Source organism: Protopterus annectens, chromosome 7.part0 (genome assembly GCF_019279795.1).
Source record: "Protopterus annectens isolate FY-2018-M chromosome 7.part0, PAN1.0, whole genome shotgun sequence".
NCBI lineage: Eukaryota > Metazoa > Chordata > Ceratodontiformes > Protopteridae > Protopterus > Protopterus annectens.
The window spans coordinates 187,460,813-187,485,216 of record NC_056739.1 but is presented as its reverse complement, the minus strand read 5'-3'; the positions used below and the strand labels follow the sequence as shown (position 1 = coordinate 187,485,216).

At 44.7% G+C, this 24,404-nt stretch overlaps 1 protein-coding gene across 1 annotated transcript in view; it reads left to right on the top strand.

Moving 5' to 3' along the window:
• Window positions 1-24,404, top strand: part of IPO9 (importin 9) — a 1,198,493-nt gene that overhangs the window by 867,387 nt on the left and 306,702 nt on the right. Inside the window, exons 18-19 of the mRNA XM_044076674.1 lie at window positions 1,061-1,336; window positions 14,890-15,056. Of these exons, the coding sequence (XP_043932609.1) occupies window positions 1,061-1,336; window positions 14,890-15,056 (443 nt within the window). The remainder of the gene's footprint in view (window positions 1-1,060; window positions 1,337-14,889; window positions 15,057-24,404) is intronic.

Genomic DNA, 24,404 nt, shown 5'->3' with positions numbered 1-24,404 from the left:
AAGGCCCCTTCCAGTTGTGTACATGGCCAAGGCATCTGGTGTGACACCTCTGGAGACTAACCATCTCATCAGCCCCATCAGTGTCCATTCTAGCAGTGTTGGCTTGTTTTCCTATCTGCAATATTTTTTTTTATTTAAAATAAATCAAAGTAGAGAACTGTATGATTAGGGCAAACCTGCACCATGATCACTGCTCAGGCTGCATCTACTGTCCATTGTTTACAAATCTAATTTTTTTTTTTTCTGAACAGCATGATGGTTCAGTGAAACATTTCATAGTTTTTGTGATCAGTGTATGGCAGCTTTTGTATTTTCTATAGTTACATTACTGTGGGCTTTGGCTTCATCTCCCTTTAGGTGGTTATAAAGGGAATGTGAAGAGAAGTAGTTTAAACTGCTGCCATCTTGACACGTTATTCTTACACTGGCTTCTTTTCATTTTAATGTATAGAAACTGGTGCAGTGCTTTATGTAATAGGTCTATCAATTTGGGAGGTCAGTATCAACCAAAATCAGTGTAATACATTCACACATGTTTCAGGGATGTTCTAAATTGCCTAAATGCAAGTTTACTACCATGTAAAGCTAAGTATTTTTATGCTGCTCTCTCAAGTCTTAGCACTCAAGACAATATTGAAAAAGTTTAAATGTTAAATAGCACAATTACATAAATGCGTATTTTTGTAGTAGGACCAGAATTAAATTACTTTATTATAATTGCAGAAATGTTTAGTTCAGTTTAAAAGCTACACATTTTTCCCTACAAGTTTACTTTTGCTAAGTTCCTAGCAAAACTAGCCTAATGATCCTGTTACTAGTGTTTGCTAGTGTGTTTAAGGCAGATGTTTTTTTGGCCCCAGTCATGATTTGAATTTTGATTTTTCTTATCACCTCCCCAAGTTAACAGATACAGATGTTTTGATACCAGGGAGATATTTAATTTTAAGATTAATTATTGAAAGGTGAAGAGTGACTGTTCCAACATTTCTTGCCAATAGGTACTGCATGCGTAAGATTCAGTTTGTGGTATTTGCTTCTGTATTTATTTATTTTTTCACAGAATGGAGGCGAGTGCTTGCGAGCCTATCTCTCTGTAGCCATGGAACAGATTGTACAGTGGCATGATGAACAAGGTCACAATGGGCTTTGGTATATGATGCAAGTGGTGAGTCAGTTGCTGGATCCACGAATGTCTGAATGCTCAGCTGCATTTGTAGGCAGGCTCGTTTCCACACTAATCTCCAAAGCAGGGACACAGCTGGGTGATAACCTGGACTTGATCCTGAGAGCCATCCTAAGCAAGATGCAGCAGGCAGAGACGCTAAGTGTGATGCAGGTAAGCCTCTTTGAGCATAAGCAATGAGGAATGTCAAGAATGTTTTGCCAAGATGTACGTAATACTACTTGATAGTCACTGATATAACATTGCTCATCATATTACATTCCCATGCTTTTAGAACATTAAGTGTATATTTAGCAGTATTAAAGCTGATTGCTGTGAAATGTAGCCATGATCCATAAGAACGTTTACTGTCATCACAAGAACCAAGCTTTTATACTTGTTCTGTGCCTTTGATCAGTTGTGGGTTTTCCTTGTTGGCAGCTCATTCCATAGAAATTTAAGTCAGTGCTGAAGTCATGGCTTTGAACGTTTCCACTACGGGTTGAGTCCTACATTCAGCCAGAGCTTCATGCTCTGTGGTACCATATGGGCATTTGTCAAACCAGGTCAAGAGTAGAAGGGCAGATAATTGCCCCTTAGGAAATTTTCCTTAATTTCTTGCTGTAATTGTTTGTAGGGCGTATGTGTATCTTCCTTTGATTTGTATCATAGCAGCCACTCGCATGCATCTCAAAGGACATCTGAGGCCAAGCCTGAAGTGTTACTTGACATCTAGAAAATTGTTTGAATGGATGATACTGAAGAGGCACTTATTCAGCCACTGGACAGAGCGTAGTGTCACCATCTTTCTGAGCTACCCCCCAAGCCGGATTGATACACAATTTCCAGACTCTAAGACACTGGCTGGATTTTAGAGTTGAGGGACACCTTTCTTTTTTCTTTTCAAATATTCTGTGGTACACCCTGATGTCTTACCACTGGAGCCTACTAAAAGGGACTGACTTGCCCCCCCATGTGGAACACCCTGCAGAACAAATTGGATTGGTGGGGTAAGTTTTGTACTACAGCCACCCTGTCCTTTACAGCACTGAAGTTCCTGGCATGCACACCTTAATTATGGTGCTATAAGTTGTGGTTTGAGGCCTGAATTCATTCAGACATCTGTGCATTTGGGAAGGTTGAGAATTGAGCGCAGTTATGATAATGACAAGTGCAGCTTCTACAGCTACTGCCATATGGTGGCTCCTTAACCTTGCACTCTTCTTTTAGCGGAAGATACAACAGCTAAATCACTCAATGCTCCCTTTGACAGAGAACTGCTCTATTCCCCTCAAGCTTATGAGTTTAGAAGGGAAAAAAACTTATGGGTACAGTCAGACCTGTTTCATTCCCCTTTGCCTTAATAGTAGGAAATTATATTAATAAGCAGAAACCTGTTTATAGAAAGCCAGGTAAAGGAAAGGAACACAAGCATGGAAATGCCTTTTAAAAGAAATGGATGATGGCAGCAGGCAAGGAGGTAGCCTTTTGTCACCTCTGAAGATCAGCTTTGACTACATTTTGATTAATGATGATGAATGGAGCCAAACCACTTCATTTAGATGTTAACATTATAGAATACAACTACTGTTTGGAGTCCAGTACAAAGACCAGTAGATCATGAGCCCCTGATCCACCCCTATGGTGCATCATATGCAGCAATAGGGGACCACAGAAGTCTCAAAGAAGCAAGAAAGAAAAAAAAAACGTAATCAAGGCTGCTGCTGTTCCCAGTGTAGGAGAGTATGGATACCCATTCTGGAACTTTCCAAACTAAAATGTAGGAAAATTCAGTATCTAAACTCTAATAATGTTTCCCTTAGCTGTCTCTTGATGTAGCGAAAGCTTTCAACACTTTCACTGTACACTGTTACAAAACTCTACAGCGCAGGCCTTGACAATTCCTTTACCCTGGTTTTCTAGTTTTCTCTCCAACAGACCAACAGTAAAATGATTCAATGGCATCTCATACTTTCTCTCTGCAGTTGTGGGTCCCACAAGGATCCTTTCTGGGATCTACCCTGATCAGCATCTTTGCTAATGACACTGATCTGGCCTGAAAAAATGCCACCTTATTACAATGCACAGACTATTCTACCATCACCTCCTCAGCAAGAAACCTTGATTCCCTACATAAACTGACCCAGGAATACTTTATTTCTGTAGAAAGTGGATGCCCTCCCAGCTATTCCTAAACACTAACAAAACTAATTCTGTCCACTTCCAAATGCCTCACAGTAAAGTGTCCAGTAGTATCTCTTCCAACAATACCCAAGTAGGGGTCTATATTAAAAACTTGAAAGCACTAAAGATAGTCTATGTACATCGTCACATAAAGGTCAATGTACATAAACAGCGAAACACTAAAACAGCGAAAGTTGAAACGCCAAATGTGTTTCCTGGTCAGTAGCACACTGGTGGGGTTAGGGAAATAAATCCATGTGAGAGTGTTCAATCTCGCCGTTTGTTACACACGGGTTCGGAGCCGATCCTCAGCTCCGAGTCGGCCGCATAGCAAAGCTCTGCATCTTAGAGAAGCTCGAGACCAGGCTATATCCCACAAACCTCCCTGCCATTACTCTGATCTGGTTTGCCGCTGCAACAGATCACATCGACGAGAGCTCGGACCAGAGAGATTTTTGTTATATTACAGATGAGTCTTATCTTTCTTGTTTAAAAAGTTCTTAAAGTTCTTAGTTTTTGATATAGTGCTAGTGTGTGTGTGTTATTATAGTTAATCCTGTCATATTTTTATAGGTTCCATATATATATATATATATATATATATATATATATATATATATATATATATAAATATTTATTTAGTAGTTATTAGTTATAGCTAGTGTCTTAAAATTTTTCCTAGTAGAGTGTCTTACTTCTACTGGTTATGTCAGAAAAAGCCAAATCCGGCTTTAAAAGATGTCGGTGTGGACAGAAAATGTCCATCACTGACAACCACACTTCCTGCGTCTACTGTCTTGGCCCTCTCCACCTACAAGAGGATTGCTCTATATGCCATTCCTTCAGCGGGTGGGTCATGACAGATAGACGCAGGAAACTTATAGATAGGGACTACTTAAGCCTGCCTTCCAGGAGGCTTTGGACAAATCGGACCAGGCTTCTAAGTCCTCGAAGGGGTCGAAGATGTTGGAGCCCATGTCATCGGCTCAGAGTTCATCTTCGAAGGTTCGTTCGCCGGTTCCACAGACTTCGGGGCTGAGCGTCGAACGTTTGTCTTTCACTGAACCCCAGGTCTTGGAACCGGTGACGAAGCTACCGCCACCGTCCATTCTTCGGTCGGTGCCATCTTCGGCCCCTTCGACCCGATCTTCCAGACAGTTATCAGATACAGATATGGATCGTGTCGTGCAGAAACACATGGAGAACACGGCCCTTTCCAAGTTGATTTTAGTTTCCTCCCAATTGGTGTCGAAACTAGAAGGCCTCCCTTTATCTCCAACAGGTCCTCCTTCGAGACCCATCCAGTCTTCAGAGCCGGGAGAGGATGAGCCGATGATAGTGGAGCCCTCTGTGCCGAAACCGTCAATTGCACGATCGACACCATTGACTTCGACTCCTTCGGAACCTGTAGGTGAGTCACGGAGCCGACTATCTCTCCTCTGTTCTGGGACCGAGAGTCGTACCGACCTTTCGGTGCCGACTCTCCCTCTCGGGGCCTCGGCGCAGATTGGCTCGGCTCCATTCTCGGGGCCCACGGCCCCCGTGTCTGGGATGCTTCCATGTTCTTCGGATCCGGAGGAGTCCTCGGCCCGGGGTTCAGGGGTTTTTGACCTTGAGAAAGGTTTTTGTCTGCACAGACAACCACTTCATCTGAGGCATTTTCTCCCTCCCCTAAGGGGCCGCTCTCTGTTTCTGCCCCCACGACCCATCCAAAGCGTAGAGCACCATTGCCTTGGCCACCCCCAGAGGGTGCCCCCTGTTCCTCGGAGGCCTCACCGGAAGCACCCTCTGATGTTCCGAGGAAAAGACTGTGCAAGAGGAGGCACTTAGATTCCCCGCAGGAATCTCTAACATCTGACACTGACTTGGATGAGGCAGAGGGGTCCCCAAAATCCCCCTCTGAGGATGTCTCATTTGCGGACATCTTGGAGATCTTAAAACAGAGGGGTGATTGGCAGTCCCTAGCCCCCACTGAGGACGAGTCGGTGCTGCTGAAGGCTTTTGGTGCTCAACCTTCTACCTCCTGGGTTACTCCGCCCTTCGATGAGTTAATGGATTTAATTGCTCTAAGGGGGTGGGAGACACCGGACTCAGTGGAACCGGTCCCTTGAAAACCGAGCAAATTTATCACCGCCCCCCAGGGCAAGGCTTATCTCACCAAGGGAGTTCCGGTCGACGCTATGGTGGTGGCGGCAGCCACTAAAAAGGAGATGTCTGAGTCTTCCTCTTCTGTTCATCCTCCTAATAAGGATTCTAGGACTATGGACAGATATGGGAAGCGCGTTTTTAGTTCAGCGACTTTTTCTATGCGTTCGCTAAACTATTTGACACATTTTACACGTCTGCAGAGGGATCTCATCAAGGAGCTGGGAGATATCCTCCAGGTTAACACAGATGCTGCTGTTTCAGATAAGGTAACAGCACAGCTTAACACCCTTACCTCCATAGTGAACTCGTCCATGAGGCTCATGTCGTATGCGGCTGAAGGATCAAGTAGAGCTGCAGCTTCAGCAATTGCTCTACGAAGACAGGAAAAATGTGGTTCCGTAAAACTCAGGGATCTTTCCAGGCCACACAGAGTGATGCCCCCCCCCCCCTCAGAGGCAGAGCGGGGGGGTAGAAATGGAAGACGTCGCCCCGGCGGCAGAGGGGGTCTGCAGAACCAAGGCGACAGATCCTGTCCCTGGTGAGCCTTTCCAGCACTCCTGAACGGGGGCCCGACTGTCCTGCTCTGGAGGCAGTCGGGGGTCGCTTGGTTTTATACCCACAGGCCTGGCTAACTCTTACCTCGGACTCTTGGGTAAAAAGCTTTGTAACCAGAGGATACAAAATCCCCTTCATATCAACTCCACCCCAGCAAAGAAGTTTTCCAGATGTGCCACCCCATCTGCGAGGCCCAGCAGCAATAGAAATTTCAAAGCTGCTCGAAAAAAGTCATCCAACCAGTCCCGGCGGACCAAAGAGGATCCGGAACTTACTCAAGGTTCTTTTTAGTTCCAAAAAAGACAGGGGACTGGAGACCGATTTTGGATCTCAGCAATCTCAACACCTTCATGAAGAAGGAAAAGTTCCAGATGGTCACGCTTCAATCGATCCTTCCATTTTTACAGAAGGACGACTGGATGTGCTCGATAGATCTCAAGGACGCGTACTACCACATCAAAATGGCCAGACCGTCCAGAGATCACCTGCGCTTCCGGCTGGGAGCCAGTCACTTTCAATTTCGAGCCCCGTCCTTTGGGCTCACCTCAGCCCCCAGGGTATTCACCAAATGCATGGCAGTGGTAGCGTCTCACTTGAGACGTCTAGGATTCCAGGTGTTTCCCTATCTGGAAGACTGGCTCCTCACCGCCACCACCAAACGTAGCTTCATACAAGCCAGAGACTACACAGTCAACCTTTGTTCCCACCTAGGTATTTCCATAAACTTCGAAAAATCTGCCTTACTGCCCTCACAGCATATTTCATTAATTGGAGCAGACCTAGATACACGTTTAACACTGGTAAAGCTCCCTCCAATAAGGGCTTCATCCCTCAAGGAACAGGTTCTTCTACTGCAAAGCAGGAAAGCCCCGGCCAAACTAGTGTTGAAGGTTTTGGGACTCATGGCAGCGTCCCTGATTACAGTTCCTATGGGGAGATTGCACATGAGGCTCCTCCAGTGGCTGCTGTTCACACAGTGATCGTTCCAGCAGTTACCCCCCAGCGCACGAGATTCTGATAACAGATTCTTGCAAACGAGACCTCTCTTGGTGGTTGTACAGTCAGGATCTCACTATGGGTCGTCCGTTTGTTCTACCCAATCCGACGGCCACTATAACCACGGACGCTTCTCTGATAGGGTGGGGGGGACTATTTCAGGGAAGAACAGTCCAAGGGGAATGGTTCAACATGGAGTACAACCTGCACATAAATGTTCTGGAGATGAGGGTGGTGTTCTTGGCGTTCCAACACTTTCAAACCCTCCTACCTCTAGGAACAGTAGCAGTTCAGACAGAAAACATGTCTGTAGTCTGGTACATAAACAAACGGGGAAACCAGATCTTACCCATTATGCAGAGAGGCCATGAGAATTTGGCAATGGGCAGAGTCCACGGGTCGCTTTCTGATAGCAACGCACATCCCGGGGTCATCCAACGTCATTGCGAACAGGTTGAGCAGAGCCATCCTGTTACCTCACGAGTGGTCCCTCAATCCACAGGTGGCTGAAAGAATTTTCCGCAGATGGGACCAGCCTTGCTGCGATCTATTTGCTTCCCCGATGAATACCAAATGCAGAAGCTATTTTGCCCTTCTACTCCCTCCGGGGGATGTCCCCAGGGACGCACTGATACACGATTGGCCCCCGGGTCTCCTATATGCATTTCCACCTACCCCCTTGATTCCCAAATTTCTTCAGAAAGCCAGGAACCTGGAAAGGATAATTATACTCATAGCCCCATTCTGGCCTCAGCAGATACAGTTCCCCTTTCTTCGAGCCCATCAAACAGAGGAACCGTGGATCCTGGACCCAGTACCAGATCTACTGACCCATTCGTCGGAAGTTCCTCACCCGTCTCTTCTATCCCTCAAACTAGCAGCTTGGCTGCTCCACTTCCCTGCCTAGCCAGGTCTGATCTACTTTCTCCGACAGTTCAACGCATTCTGGTTGCCTCTCATAAAGCTTCCACTGCAAAACTCTACAGGAGTAAATGGAAACGCTTTGTATACTGGGCATCTAGACAACACTTGGACCCCCTAGTAGCTCCTTTACATAAAGTTCTAGAATTTCTATCTATCCTTTTTCACAAAGGAGCCTCTACTTCCACACTAAGAGTACAGTTGGCGGCCATATCCAACTACCATGTTGGTGAGGACAGTTCTCCTATTATGTCCCACAGGCTTTGTAAGGCTTTTATGAAAGGATCCTTCCATCTTCGACCGCCCGTCAGAGACCCTTTATTCCCATGGAATTTAAATTTATTATTGTCACAACTAATGTTGCCACCCTTTGAACCAGCCTCATCTTGCCTCCTGAAGTTCTTGTCGTGGAAGACGCTTTTTCTCGTAGCTGTTACTTCAGCTCTAAGAGTTTCAGAGCTGCAAGCACTATCAGTCAGGCCACCTTACTTAATTTTCCACCCAGATAGTCTCCTTGCGAACAAATCCGTCTTTCCTTCCTAAGGTATGTTCTGTCACGAATATTAACCAGTCCATAGAACTCCCTACCTTTTTCAAGAACCATACCAGCAAGTTGGAGTATATGCTGCACAAGTTGGATGTCCACAGACAACTAAGATTTTATTTGGATAAAGATTACAGGAAAACAGATCAGCTTTTTGTCGCGTTTGCAGACAATAAAAAGGGCATGGCAGTTACAAAACGTACACTATCTAAATGGCTTACTGATTGTATAGCCTTTGTATATTCTAAGTCGAATCAGGCCTTGCCTGCCAAACCTAAGGGCCATTCTACCAGATCAGTTTCCACTTCTTTGGCTCATGCAGCTCGTCTGCCTTTGGACACGATTTGTGCAGCAGCCACATGGTCTAAACCACATACTTTCATCGCTCATTATAGGGTTGACAAAGCATCCAAAGACAGGACATCTTTTGGCTCCACTGTGCTTAGGAATGTTCTTTCATGAGTCACTCGGGGTGACGGAGCTAGGGACGCTACCCATTTGTAAGAACAAATGGCGAGATTGAACACTCTCACATAAAGAAGTTATGTTCTTACCATAACGTTCCATGTGGAGTGTTCATCTCGCCTTTGTTCTTACATTCCCTCCCTTCCCTCCCTCACGTGTTTGGAAGAACGAGTAGGACTAGAGTCTGGTCGAAATACCTTCACCCCTTCCGGGTATATTGTTGCCTCATGGGGTATATTTCACTACCCTTAGTTAATTTGTTAAGTGAGAGAGTGTCTCTGAGTTCTGTGGCAGTGTGTAGCCTTAGCACCTGAGGTTTTTGGTTGGTCTGGTTTACTTGCAAACTAGATCTGAGTAATGGCAGGGAGGATTGTGGGATATAGCCTAGTCTCGAGCTTCTCTAAGATGCAGAGCTTTGCTATGCGGCCGACTCGGAGCCGAGGATCGGCTCCGAACCCGTGTGTAAGAACAAAGGCGAGATGAACACTCCACATGGAACGTTATGGTAAGAACATAACTTCTTTTTTTCCCCCATTGTAGTGCGATCTTGGAGTTGGTATATTTAGGTAGGGGGGGTGCAAGGGGGCTTGCCCCCCTGCAAAAACATGCTAAATTTAGTGTTATTTTTTGCTTACCTGTGTGGAGCATTCTGATGACGGAACTCATTTGGCATTTCGGATTTTGTTTGTGTTTCGCTGTTTATGTGCATCAACCTTTGTGTCGATGTGTATAGACTCTATCTTTAGTCCTTTCGGGCTTTTAATATAGACCCCCCCCCCCCCAATGTAGAACTTCTCACAAACCGAAGTACTAGGAGTTTACATAGACTAAGACCTAAAATTTGACTATGCTATTCAACATATATTGAGGGTGGAGAGAGAACACCAAAAATGAAGCACTCTGTAGGGAAAACCCCTGTCTAACACTGCAAGATGTTACAGGACCACTACCCTCCTACCTTCTCTCCTGCTCAGCACTGATACTGACAAACATCCAGCTAACTTCACTAAAATACTAGCAATGCTACAGAGTTGAAAAGTTTGTAGCCAGCCTCCTCTATAGAGCACATCACTCTTTGGCCATCAGAGACATCTAGTGGCTTGAGCTACCTCACCAACTTGTATACTCTTGTAAACAAACCAAATGACTGTCCATCTCTAGCCAACCATGTACAACCATGCAACCCACCCAGAAGCTTGCACTGTTCTGACAAACATATTCTGCATATATCAAAACCTCATAACTCTGCAGGCTGTAATCTCTGCTCTCAGCAAGTGTCAAATCTGGAACTCCATTCCCGTAACAGTATGACAGGATTCCTGGCTACAGCTAAAATCTAACTCGCCACCTGATTCTGCAGATGTGCTTCATCAGATAAGTACATCAGTCTTCAGTGTCATTCGTTCTCAACTCCATCTCCTCCTCCTGCTTGTACCGTAACTCACCCTCCCCTCCTTAGTTATACTCCTTCAACCACAACTACCCTGGTTTTCTATTTTTTTCAGCTGTAGATTTCACTGTACCTCTTGTGAAACCCATTGCTTTCTTTTGAAAATAGCAGCAATATGATTTTCTGTATAATTTATCGAATTCGAAATGTAATGCTCAGTTTTGAAAAATTTTGACTGTAGTATGTTACCTTTCAGATGCTAGTGACCCTCTTTATTATGTTGTGCCTTTCTTTCTCAGCTGCCTCGAAAATGGATACTATGCCCAGTTGGACTTTCTCAGTAAACAAAATCAAAAATGTTCAAAGTAATTTATTTATGCTTGGTAAACCTAAAGGCCGTATACGTGTACATTCACATTCATTTGAAGTACAGGAAATTCACGAGATCCCCTGGCAAAGGGTGGGCATTACTAGTTCATATCATTACCCTCTGGCTTAGCCACTTTTCCGAGTCTTTACAAAGTGTGTGACACCAGTGGCATTCCATTGCATGACACGTGCTTTACATATCTTATCCATTCCTGGATGATTGATTTAAAAGTCACTTGTTTGTATTTTGACCACTTGTCTGGGACCTTGATCTTGTTCTCGGTTCTACCACAAATGTGAATGAAACTACAACTGCCCAATTTGAGCCTCCTTTATTGCATCAGTTTTCATTGAAGAGCGTTTAGTAAAATTCTGCTTAGTCTGGTGCTTTAGTCTGAGATGAGATTGCAATAGTGGCAGTATTGTGAATTCTTCTCCAGGATTTGTGCTTGGATTCTTTTACAGCTGTTCATATTCTTATTTTCCTCCTTAATGTTATATTCCATTGCCTTTCTGTTTACTGCTGTTTTTCCCGTTTTTTGCATCTGCCCCAGCCTCCACTGAGACACTAAGCTAAAGCTTCTGAAATTCTAACCATAGTACTAGAGCTCTGAAATTGGCTTTATTTGATTGGATCTCTCTCTCTACTAAGTATACTTGCAGCTTGAATTTTCCTTCAACCCACCCTGCTGTGTGTCTGGCTTCTGCTCTTTGTGGTAATTTGATGTCCAGAGTGTCGCTTCCCTATTTCATTGCTGTCATCTGTTGTGTAAGCTATTTAAATACTTTTCACACCCATTGTTTCCCATATATCTATAATGCTAAGTACATATCCAGCAAACCAGTATATTGCTTTTGAGTAAATTTTATCTGTAAAGCTACCCTTAGAATTGAAACCTATAACTGTGTGGCTAAAACAAAACCATTGCATGGAGACAAGCTTACAGCAGATAGTCTGTGCATTAAACAGCACTAATACTGACAAACATCCAACTAACTCCACTAAAACATGAGCACAGTCTAACCTAATCCTGAGGACCAACCAATACAGCTCTGTATAACACAGCTATAACCTACAGTAGCCCACCAAATAAGGACTGGACAAAATGGATATGAAATTTTCAAATGTCTTAGCCAGCTTGGTAGATATGGACATCCTAAGACAACATAATTGTTTCATGTTCAGACAGCCATTTAAGTCTTAAAGAAACAAACAAACACGGTATGCAAGAGATGTACATAATTTCACTGGAGGCAAAAATCTTGCATACAAACAAGGTTGTCAGCACATGGCTACATCCATCACATTGTCCACCACACACTGCCTAACTTGTGCTGAGGCAGTAAAATGCAATTTTCTCAAACCTCAAAGACCTCTCAGTATAAAGGCAGCTCATATCCTTGTCATTTTCTCAAGCACTCGCCAAAAGTAACACCAACCAGCCACACTCATAAGTACGCCAGGTGGAACGACAAGAACAAAGAACATAAGGTCAGCAAACTCATTATCAGGACCCTTGTAGTGAACTCTGGTGTGCAGCACACATGCCACCCTCACCAGACTGAACAAGAAGGTAACTGGTAGTTATTTTTCTGGTGCCAGGATTCACCAAGTTATGCATATACTCATCACTACACCACATGTACCAGTGTGATTCTGTCATAGTCCACGTGAGCATTAATGACCTGAGATGTTCTTTCTGGGCTATATATGAAGAGAGACTTTATTGATCTGTATCTCAGGTAGGTGCATTGCATTGAACAGCATTATACTTTCAGCAAGAATTATGCCACAGTATGAATAAAACATTATTTGACTTCAGTAATTGGTGTAATTTCTGGTCTTTTTCCTGGAGGGAGGGGGTTCAGTATTTGTCAGCTGCGGAGGACATGATTAAACCACGTTGCTTTGCAAGAGATGGTCTGCACCTGTCCTTCACCCCAGCCCCTGGACATCTGAATATTGGCTCAAACTTTATCCACCCCCCCATTCCCTTTTTTAGGCAATGCCAAATTGACTAACATACAAAAATAGCAAATAAAACTCAAAGTAACGAAAGGGGTTGATGCCTAATGCTAGGAGCCTAAACAAACTCCATACCCTACAAGATCTACTCACTCTAGAGAATATAGACATCTGTTCCATTATTAGAGTGGTTTAAATCCGCAGAAAGTACTCCAGCAGTGCAAGGCTTCAGTGCCTTCAATGCAATTAGACCATCAGCTGCACAGACAGAAAAACAGGATTATGTCTTGTGCAAATCACTGTAGACAAGCTCCATAAATTATCTTAGCAAGTATAGGTCACCATCAGTCCCACGAATCCTATAGTTTGTATCTGGACCTACTGGAGATACTTGCCTTTAAACCAAATACCTATTCATGAGAGACTTTTAACTACCCCTCTATAGACTGGGGAACAGTCTCAAACTCGCAGGCACAATGATTCTTGTACTTAATACAAATACCCTTAACCAGATATTGCTTACACCTAACAGAAGTTCAAACATACTAGACCTGGTACTCAAGTATGGGAGAGTGCTGCTGACCCCTCATTGTTGCATCCTCATTTGTGAGGTTGGACCACAAAGCGGTCTCCTTAAATAAAAATCAAATCTGTAACTTGAGCAAGAACTCAACCAGTTAGGAACTGTTCCAAAGCAAACTAAATTCTGTTAAGCAAAAGTTTGTCAATATTGCCAGAGACCACATTAAACCTGTCAGTCAGTTTTGTTGTTATCTTGTTTTGCAGCAGAAAGGGAGGATAGTTTACTATATTGTATAGCTTTTCATTGGTAAATAGGCAGTTCCTAGGCGTGCAGTGCAGGGGACTATTGAGCCTAGCCTAAATACCCAGTTGTCTCCCAAGTACTTTCTAGTTAAGTGACAATCAAGTTCACACAGCAGACAAATGAGGGCTGAAGGAATCAAATCTTGTACCAGAGAAATTACAGCTCACAGCCTTAACCTGTGTGCCAGCTGATGGACTTCCTTGGATTGGATGCTGTTCTGCCCTCTTCAGTCCATAAACAGGAGTGGCTTTTTTTTTTTTTTTTTTTTTTTTCTTGGCAAAAGGAGGACTTCAGGTAACTACAGTCTGTGCTGAGATGGTTACCAGACTGCATAAAATGTTGCTACCTCAAGAAAGACACAACTCCGCTCATAACCACTAAAGCAGAGATGGTAACCATCATTCTCTTTCGGCTTTTCCCGTTAGGGGTCGCCACAGCGGATCATCTCTTTCCATTTCTTCCTATCCTCTGCATCTTGCTCTGTCACACCCAACCGCCTGCATGTCCTCTCTCACCACGTCCATAAACCTTATCTTAGGCCTTCCTCTATTCCTCTTACCTGGCAGCTCCATCCTTAGCATCTTTTTCCCAATATACCCATCATCCCTCCTCAGCACATGTCCAAACCAACGCAATCTCGTCTCTCTTGCTTTGTCTCCAAACTGTCCAACATGAGCTGACCCTTTCTGGAGAAGGTTTGTGCATAAGGTGTACATACTCGTACCTCAGCACTTAAGTAACATTTTAGAAATCCATTGCAGATCAAGATCTTATTTCACGGACTACCAATATTAGATGTTCTCATTACCAGTTCTATCTAGGTAAGACAGTTGGACTCTCCTGCATGTTTTCTAATGATGGATTATTTGCTAGATATGAAAGCTGAGTGCGTTAAGCTGTAAAATGTCCATCTTTAATACTTGGTCAGTCAACTTTCTCTCTAGATAGCAGGATAGCTGTGACTTTGTAGCCACATCACCCCTTAGTAAAACAGTTACTGTCTAGTTGGTATGTCCTTTTCCCCTCTCTTAGGGGCTACATTTTCCCTTCAGGCTGGTTAGGCATGTGTTTGTGTACTACAGATGTGAAGAACCGCAAGAGGAGCATAATGGGATCAAGGAAGGAAGGGAGGGGCCAAATGACCTTAAACTGTGTGCCAAGCAGAGCTAATACCTGTAACTCCTAGTCCTACATGTTACTAAAGGTTGGTGGACTTTCCAGATCTGACTAAATATTAAGTGTATACTTTGAAGACTTCACAGGTTGATCATACATTGCTAGTGTTTGCCAAAGCAGTGGATACAGTAATGGTTGCTGTATGCTTTTGAAGTAAACAAAACATTTTCTCCTACTTTTTCAACAGTCCTTGATTATGGTATTTGCCCATTTGGTGCACTCGCAGCTGGAGCCCTTGCTTGAATTTTTGAGTAGCCTTCCAGGGCCAACTGGCAAACCTGCTTTAGAATTTGTGATGTCAGAATGGATGAGCCGGCAGCACTTATTTTATGGACAGTATGAAGGAAAAGTAAGGTAAAGTGAGTTTTATTTCAGTAACAAAATTTGAGTTTTTGGCACCATTGGTAAGGGAAGAAGGATCTATATTTTGCTGAAGTAAGAGTAGATTTGTAGCATTGCATTGTTTCTTTCTAGTCTGATACGTTGACCTGCTTCAAGTTACAATATTTGTTTTTGCAGCTATATTTATTAGCTTTAAATAGATTAACAAAAATTACAAATTAAAAGCTTTGCTATGTTTTCTAATGGGAAATTCATAAAACGCCTTCATTAAGTTTAAAACCTGTTCTTGATATTCTTTTTCTCTACGATCTTGCTCAAAATACCTTCTGATGTGTAAAGCCTAGCTGCTCTTCTTTTTTTATTTGGAAAGATGCTCTAGTCTGTTAATGCGTAGCATGGTTAGTATAAGCCCCACCTTTTTAAGGTTTTCCTGATGGAATCAAAATTCAAGTTTGAGCACCAGGTTGACAGACTGAGTTTTGCTGACACTGTGATGTTCGTGTTTCACTGTTGCAGTCATTACTCTTGGGTTATCCTGCTGGCAGGCTACCCTCAGTCGGCCAGAATTCCAAAGTCTAGGTCCGGCGTCGGTTGCTGTCGCCTCTTCCCTGACATCAGTGCGCCAGGGGTATAAAAGATGCAGCCGACACCATTTTCTAAAGTCTTTCTTGCTGCGTGGTGCCCGAAGCAAAAGCAGTTCGCAAGTGCCGGTCGGCCGACTCCTGAGATTTTCAAATCCGAATTTCAGAAACGGTCTTCATTAAAGCTAAGTACCCCGTTGGGGAAACTTTTTTTTCATGCTCCAGACTGATGTCAGAAAGTTAACAATTGTATTTCTTTTGGGAAGCAAATACCTCATAAGGATTTTCACTCTTACTGTATTCCTTGCCTAGGCCCTGATCACAACGTTGCTAGCTGTCGGTTTTGTGCTAGATTTAACCAACATACTATCAAGCGTCTGTTCGATTTTGCATTTCATTACTTTGGCCGAAGATTTAATTATATAATGCCGTCGGACCAGCCGACAACCGGAGTTTACAAAAACGCAAGGACAAGGAAAAGGATAGGCATCCGAAATCCAAAACCGACGAAGCCTCTGCTAGGCCAGTCGCCGGTTCTCAGTGAGGCTCTTTCGCAGCCCCTGGCGCCCGCTACCTCAGTGCCACAGGCCACTTCCTACTCCCACATTGAGCCGACTGGGCCTCTGGATACTCAAGGTATTGGACACCCAGAAATCATTCCCTCAGATGGGTCCGGAGCCGCTGAGCAGGCATCGGCTTCTGAGGGTGTTTTCAGACCTACTTAACTATATATTAAGCCATCTTCAGCTTCAAAGACTAAAGCAGCTCTAAAGACAAAGAAACAAGTACAGCATTCTCCTACTCAGACTTCCATGCCTAAAAAACAGATGCTCAAAATGGCCGAAGACCTAATTACTTTGATCAGGGGCTCCCATCCTCCTCCTGATAAGAGGCCTCTAGGCAAGAGACAGAGTAAGATTCTTTTGATCAGGTTTCTATTTCCTCTGATTCCTGTTCTGAACAGGATTACTCCATGCTTCCCTATGAGGATTCTGATGCTGAAGAATCCATTCCTTCAGCCTGTCCTCCTGAGGATTATTCTTTTGGGGGAAACCTGTATACCATGAAGGGAGCATTTCCACTGGGAGAGCCAAGATTATTCTGAATCTAAGAAAAGGCTCAGACTTTCTGCTACTTCCTCAGCACAGACCCCTTGCTATTCCACCTGTTCTAGACATTGTAGATAATGTATTTTCAGAGTCCAGCCTCTCCCCTGACTCTCTACCCCCTGCACCTGCTAAGCTAGACAGATACTATAGGGTCCTGGATTCTCATAAATTCCTATATAAAAACCCCGCTGCTGACCCAGAAACTATATCTCAGGGTCCCAAAGGGGTTAAAGCTGCCACTGCAAAAAAACCTGTCCCCTCTGATAGGGATTCTAGGGCTCTAGACAGATGGGAGAAAAAAGTCTACACTTCTGCTACCCTGGCTGTAAGGGCTTTAAATTGTCAATTTCATATGCTTAAATATTAGCAATATTTAATGTCACTGCTTAAACAGAAATTGTTGACAAATACTGAATGTTCAGAGAACAAGGAATTGCAGGATTTATTGCATGCAACTGAACAAGTGGGAAAAGCATACTTTGCAATGTGGTTATGATTCACTGGAGGCCTCTTGCAGGGCCGCTGTTACAGGTTCTGTTATTGAAGGCATGCTTGGTTAAAGGAACAGAATCTGCCTGATCATGTTAAAGCAAAATTATTAGATGCACCATTACAGCATGATACTTTGTTTGGTACTAAAGCAGAAGAGGTGTTGAAAAAAATGGAGGATAAAGCAAAATCCATGCAGACAGTCAAGGATTTCTTACAGGTACAACCACCCAGGTTTAGCAGGAACTGGCCTTCACAATATTGTTTTTTTCCAGTGTCAGACCACAAAGAGGCAGATACAGGCGTCCCAGAGGCAGATCTCAGCCCCAAGGCTTCTACAGGCCTAAACAATAGGGTGCTCCTACCTCCAAAAGCGGAGAAGACAAATCACAACCTTACAGAAAACAGTCCCAATGACTTTCCTCTACCAGATCCAAGCACTTTCCTTTTGGCAGCCCCCTTAGGGGGAAAACTAGCACTTTTTTCATCAAATTGGCAAATGGTTACCCAAGACAAATGGGTCCGGAACAGTGTCCCAAGGCTACAGGTTCCATTTTCACACTCTACCAAGGTCAAAAGGTATGCCAGACCTGCCACACAATCAATGGGCAGAGGCACAAAAACAAATTACAGCCCTCATGGACATGAGGGCCATTCAGCAAGTACCACAACAAGAGCAGGGGCAAGGATTTTACTCTACTTTTCCTAGTACCCAGAAAGGACAAAACCTGGAGACCAATACTGGACCTGTCTATACTAAATACGTTTCTGGAAGTTCCAAAATTCAAGATGTTGACTCTACAGCAGCTACTGCCCATGCTGGGCAAGAAGGCTTGGCTTGTAACTTTGGACCTAAGAGGCATACCTGCATGTCCCAATCAGACAGTCTTGCAGAAGATACCTCACATTCATAGCTGGCTCAATGCATTACCAATTGTTTGCACTGCCCTTTGGCTTATATACTGCGGCCAGGGTTTTCACAAAATGCCTGGCACCAGTAATTGTGTTTTGCAGACAAAAAGGAATTCAAATATATCCCTACTTGGACGACTGCCTGATTCAAGCAGAGAACAAAGACATTCTTCTAAAGCATCTGACGTTTGTAAAAAGACTACTAATTGGCCTAGGGTACACAGCAAACGAAAAGAAATCAAAACTAGTTCCCTCTAAGAGATGATAATCCTGGGTGCAAGCTTAAATACAACTGCCCAGATGCCTTATCTCACACCAGACAAACAAAAGCAACTGACTACTTACGCCAAGGAATTGGCAACAAAAACCCACTTATCTGCAAGAAAAGTCCTGCAGGCCTTGGGTTTCATGGCATCCTGCATTCTACTAATTCCATATGCCAGACTGCATATGAAGAAACTACAATGGTATCTAAAAAGTGTTTGGACTCAGCATTGCCACAGCCTGGAGACAGTAATTCCACTCATTCCCTGCCTGCAATAGGAGTTTCGATGGTGGGCAGAAGACTGTCACCACAACAAGGATCTGCCATTCAGTTTACCCACAGCCAGACAGACACTGACAACGGATGCATCAGATTATGGCTGGGGGGGCCCATGTGGCAGGAAAATGTATTCGGGGCACATGGCCTTGCAAACAAGATGCATCTTCACATCAATCAAAAAGAGATGCTAGCTGTTCAAAATGCCCTGACAGCTTTCAAAGAACTGCTTCATCCAGAACAGTTACTTATAGACAGACAACACTACGGTCATGTGGTACATAAACAAGAAGGGAGGTACACATTCCTACCCCCTCTGCAGACAAGCAATGACCTTATGGGTCACAGCAATAGTTTCAAGTTCACCTGCAAGCACAATTCCTGCCAGGAAAAACAAATACTCTGGCAGACTAAGCAGAAACCTCCTGGATCCCCACAAATGGAAACTGGATCCAAAAGTCTTCAGCATGATAATAAGGTAATGGGGATGCCCAGACATCTATTTGCCTCCCCTTACAACTGCCAATTGCAGAGATTTTGCACAAGGATTTATCACAAGCAAGCATGGAAAGTGGACGCCCTATCCTTCAGCTGGAAAAATTTAACAGTATATGCTTTTCCCCCACTGCCTTTCCTACCCAGGGTACTCCTAAAGGTCAGACAAGAGAAGCCAAAACTGATGCTGATTGCGCCACACTGGCCACGCCAGCACTGGTACCCAATCCTAAAGAGCGTGTCTCGAGGTCCAGCATGGATATTGCCTCAAAATTCTCACTTGCTGACCCAACAAAACAATCTGATCCTGCACAGCCAACTCCAGGACCTTAAATCTGTCAGCATGGCAGATAATGTTGCCATTCAGAACACTCCTCTTTCAAAAGCTGATGTCCTTCAAGGATGCATCTGCAGTCCTAATATATGGGTTGTCCTGCCTCAGGCAGCCCTTCGGTCAGCCGGATTCCAAAGTCTGGGTCTGGCATCGGCTGATGTCGCACTTCACCCGACGTCATAGCTGCTGGGGTATAAAGGCATCAGCCGACGCCATTTTCCTCAGTCTTTCTTGCCGCGCGGTGCCCGAAGCAGAAGCTGTTCGCAAGTGCCAGTTGGTCAGATCCAGAGATTCCTACTACCGAAGACTTCTAAAAAGCTAAGTACCCCGTTGGGGACTCTTTCTTGCCTCAGCCGATGTCAAAGTAAATAATTGTTTAACTTGTGGGAAACGAATACCTCATAAAGATTTCCACTCTTACTGCCTTCCTTGCTTAGGCCCAGACCACGACGTATCAGCTTGTCTAGCCTGTGCTTCCTTCAACCGACGGACGCTTAGACGTCGGTCAGAGTTTGCAGAGGAATTTTTTGGTCCCGCTTTTGCATACAGAATGCCGTCGGAGACTCCGACTACACAATTAGCTAAAAAGCGCAAGGAAAAGGACCGACACTCGCGGTCCGCAGTTTCGGCTGAAACCACGGTTAGGCCAACCGCGAGTGTCTCTGTTTCGGCTGAAACAGAGTCCTCGGTCCTTCCTTCGGCTGAAAGCATGCCTCCGATAGCCGAGGCCTCACAGAGCATGGCTGAATCTGCTACTGAAATTACTGCTACAGAAGCAGGCACCCAGGATTTGTCAGACACTATTCCTTTAGACATATCTACCCCTGCACGTGGGGCTGCTAGACCCCCTGCTTCTATGTCTATCAAGGCCTTTTCCAGGGCTAAAGCAGCTAAATCTTCTAAGGCCTTACCTGCTAAAACTCCCTCACACAGGCCTACCTCTAGTTCCCAAATACTCAGCCTGGCTGAGGATCTTATTTCTTTGATCAGGGGATCCCAACCTCACCCAGACAGGGCCTCTCAACCCCCTCCAGATAAGAGGCCTAGGACTGAACCCCCGGATCCTGTCTCTACAGACTATTCCTCGGATGACTCAGATGTTTCAGACCATCAGGAAGGCCCATATTCTCCTTATGAGGATTCTGATGCAGAAGACTCCATTCCTTCTGCTTCTCCTCCTGAAGAATTTTCTTTTGGGGAAACCCTACATGCTATGAGGGAACATTTCCAATGGCAGGGCCAGGATTTTTCAGATTCAAGGAAAAGGCTAAGGACTTTTTTACACTTACCACAGCATAGGCCTTTAGCCATTCCTCCAGTACTAACAGTTGTTGATGATGCATATAATGCCTGTACTGCCCCTGATTCTCTTCCTCCGGCCCCTGCCAAGCCTGACAGATATTACAGGGTCCCGGACACACACTACCACTTGTATAAGGCTCCTGTTGCAGACCCTGAAACCATTTCACAGGGCCCTAAAGGTGTGGCAGCTGCCTCTGCCAAAAACCCTCTTCCCTCTGAAAGGGAATCTAGAGCATTAGAGAGATGGGGTAAAAAGGTTTATACTTCTGCTACTCTTTCGGCCAGGGCCTTAAACTGTCAATTTCACATGATTCAGTACCAGGAATTTTTGTTAGACCAGCTAAATAAAAAACTGTCCTCTCCTGAACCTATAGACTGCAAGTCCCTTCAGGATTTGGTACATAACTCTCAGCAGGTCAGTAACCATTTCTTAAAATGTGGCTATGATGCACTGGAGGCTTCCTTTAGATCAGCTATGACTGGAACAGTGATTCGAAGGCATGCCTGGTTAAAAGAACAATCCTTACCAGACCATGATGTCCTTCAAGGATGCATCTGCAGTCTTTACAAATGGGTTGTCCTGTTGTCAGGCAGCCCTTCGGTCGGCCGGATTCCAAAGTCTGGGTCCGGCTTCGGCTGGTGTCGCACTTCACCCAACGTCATTGCGGCAGTCATTCGGGTATAAAGGCATCAGCCGACGCCATTTTCCCCAGTCTTTCTTGCCGCGTGGCGCCCGAAGCAGAAGCTGTTCACAAGTGCCGGTCGGTCAGATCCAGAGATTACTTCTACCGAATACTACTTCGAAGACTTCTATAAAGCTAAGTACCCTGTTGGGGACTCTTTCTTGCCTCAGCCGATGTCAGAGAAAGTTAATAACTGTTTATCTTGTGGGAAACAAATACCTCATAAGGATTTCCACTCCTATTGCATTCAATGTTTAGGCCCAGACCACGACGTAGCAGCTTGTCTAGCCTGTGCTTTTTAACTGGCGGATGCTTAGACGTCGTTCGGACTTTGCTGAGCAGATTTTCAGCTCCAATTTTGCCTACATTATGCCGTCGGATCCTCCGACTACGCAAATAACCAAAAAACGCAAAGAAAAGGACCGACACTCGCGGTTCGTGGTTTCGGCCGAAACCGCGGTTAAGCAAACCACGAGTGTCTCTGTTTCGGCCGAAACCGAGCAAGCGGTTCTTCCTTCAGCCGATAACTTGCCTTCTACCGAGGCCTCTTCTAACCTGGTAGAAACGGCTTCTGAAATCCAACCTTCTGTTGCGATTTCACAGGATTTATCAGACACCATTCCCCTAGATATTTCTACCCCTGCACGTGGAGCTGCTAGGCCTCCCCCAGCTATGTCTATTAAGGCCTTTGCCAGGGCTAAAGCAGCCAAAGTATCAAAACCTGTGCCTGCCAAGCCTCCTTCTCACAGGCCCAGCACCAGCTCCCATATGCTTACTTTGGCAGAGGATCTCATCTCTTTAATTCGTGGTGCCCAGCCTCATCCAGACAGGGCCTCTCTCCCTCCTCCAGAAAAGAGGCCTAGAGCAGAGCCCCCTGAGGCAGTAGCCACAGATGATTCCTCTGATGACTCAGAACATACAGACCCTCCTGAGGCTTCCTATTCTCCTTACGAAGACTCTGATGCTGAGGAGTCCATCCCTTCAGCCTCTCCTCCTGAGGAATTTTCCTTTGGGGAAACCTTGCATGCTATGAGGGAACAATTTCAGTGGCAGGGCCAAGATTTCTCAGACTCTAGAAAAAGGCTTAGGACCTTTCTACATTTGCCACAGCATAGGCCTTTAGCTATACCTCCAGTTCTACCTGTTGTTGATGATGCATTTAATAATGCTTGCACTGCTCCTGATACTTTACCTCCGGCTCCTGCTAAGCCCGATAGGTACTACAGGGTCCCGGACACTCATCACCACTTATATAAGGCTCCTTTTGCAGATCCAGAGACTATCTCCCAGGGCCCTAAAGCCGTAGCAGCTACTTCTTCTAAAAACCCCCTCCCCTCTGAAAGGGAATCCAGGTCCTTAGAGAGATGGGGTAAAAATGTTTGCACCTCTGCTACTTGTCAGCTAGAGCTTTGAACTGCCAATTTCATATGATTCAATATCAAGAGTTTATGCTTGACCAGTTGACTAAAAAGCTGTCCTCTGAAGAATCTTTAGATAAAAAGTATGTTCAAGAAATGTTACATAACATACAGCAGGTTAGTAACCATTCATTAAAATGTGGCTGTGATGCACTGGAGGCTTCCTTTAGATCAGCCATGACTGGCACAGTTATCAGAAGGCATGCATGGTTGAAAGAACAGGCATTACCAGACCATGTCAAATCTAAGCTTTTGGATGCACCTATGGACAAGGTCAGTTTATTTGGTGCCCCCGCTCAGCAGGTACTAAAAAAGATGGAAGAGAAAGCAAAATCTGTGCAAACAGTGAAAGATTTCTTACAAGTTCAACCTCCAAGGTTTAGCAGGAACTGGCCCTCCAAGAATTGGTCCTTTCCGGACTCCTCTAAGGCACAAAGAGGCAGGAATAGGCGCTCTAGAGGCAGAAACCAATCCAGGGGTGCCTACAGGGGTCGCCAGTGGCAGGGTAACAACCAACGAGGCACGGATACGGCCACCACCACTACAACAACTCAATCACAGTGACTTGGCGGTGGCACCGCCTACCAGGGAACAACTAGAAGCACCCTTAGGCGGAAAGCTAATATTATTTTCAAGAAACTGGCACTGCATTACAAGAGAAAAGTGGATTTTGCAGACTATAGACAAAGGTTACAGGTTCCATTTCCATACACTACCAGAAAAGAGAGGAATGCCAAACCTACCACCTTCTCAAAGGGCAGAAGCTCTAAAACAAATATCTCAATTATCAAGAATGAGAGCTGTGGAAAAGGTACCATTTATGGAGCAAGGGAAGGGATTTTACTCCAGGCTCTTCCTGGTACCAGGAAAAGAAAACAAATGGAGGCCTATTCTAGACCTGTCCGCTTTAAACACATTCCTCATTGTTCCAAAATTCAAAATGCTGACCCTACAGCAGCTTCTTCCCATGCTGGGCAAGGAGTCTTGGCTGGTAACTCTAGATCTCAAGGAGGCATACCTGCACGTCCCCATAAGACCAATTTGCAGAAGATACCTCAGATTTCTTGCAGGATGAGAGCACTATCAATTCTCAGCATTGCCCTTTGGCTTCTCTACTGCGCCCAGAGTGTTCACGAAATGCCTGGCATCAGTAATCGCTCATTGCAGACTTCAGGGAATTCAAATCTATCCCTACCTGGACGACTGCCTGATACAAGCAGACAACAAAAACAAACTAACAGAAGACTTACAAAAAGTCATCTACCTGCTGCAAGCCCTGGGATATACAGTCAATACAAAAAAGTCAAGGCTGATTCCATCCCAAAGAATAACCTTTCTGGGTGCAGAACTGGACACATGAAAACAAATGGCATTTCTAACTGCAGAAAAGAAAGAGCAACTTCCCCTCTACTTCTTGGCATTAACCAAGCAGAGCCATCTAACTGCAAGAAAAGTGCTACAAGCTCTAGGATTCATGGCATCCTGCATAATACTGG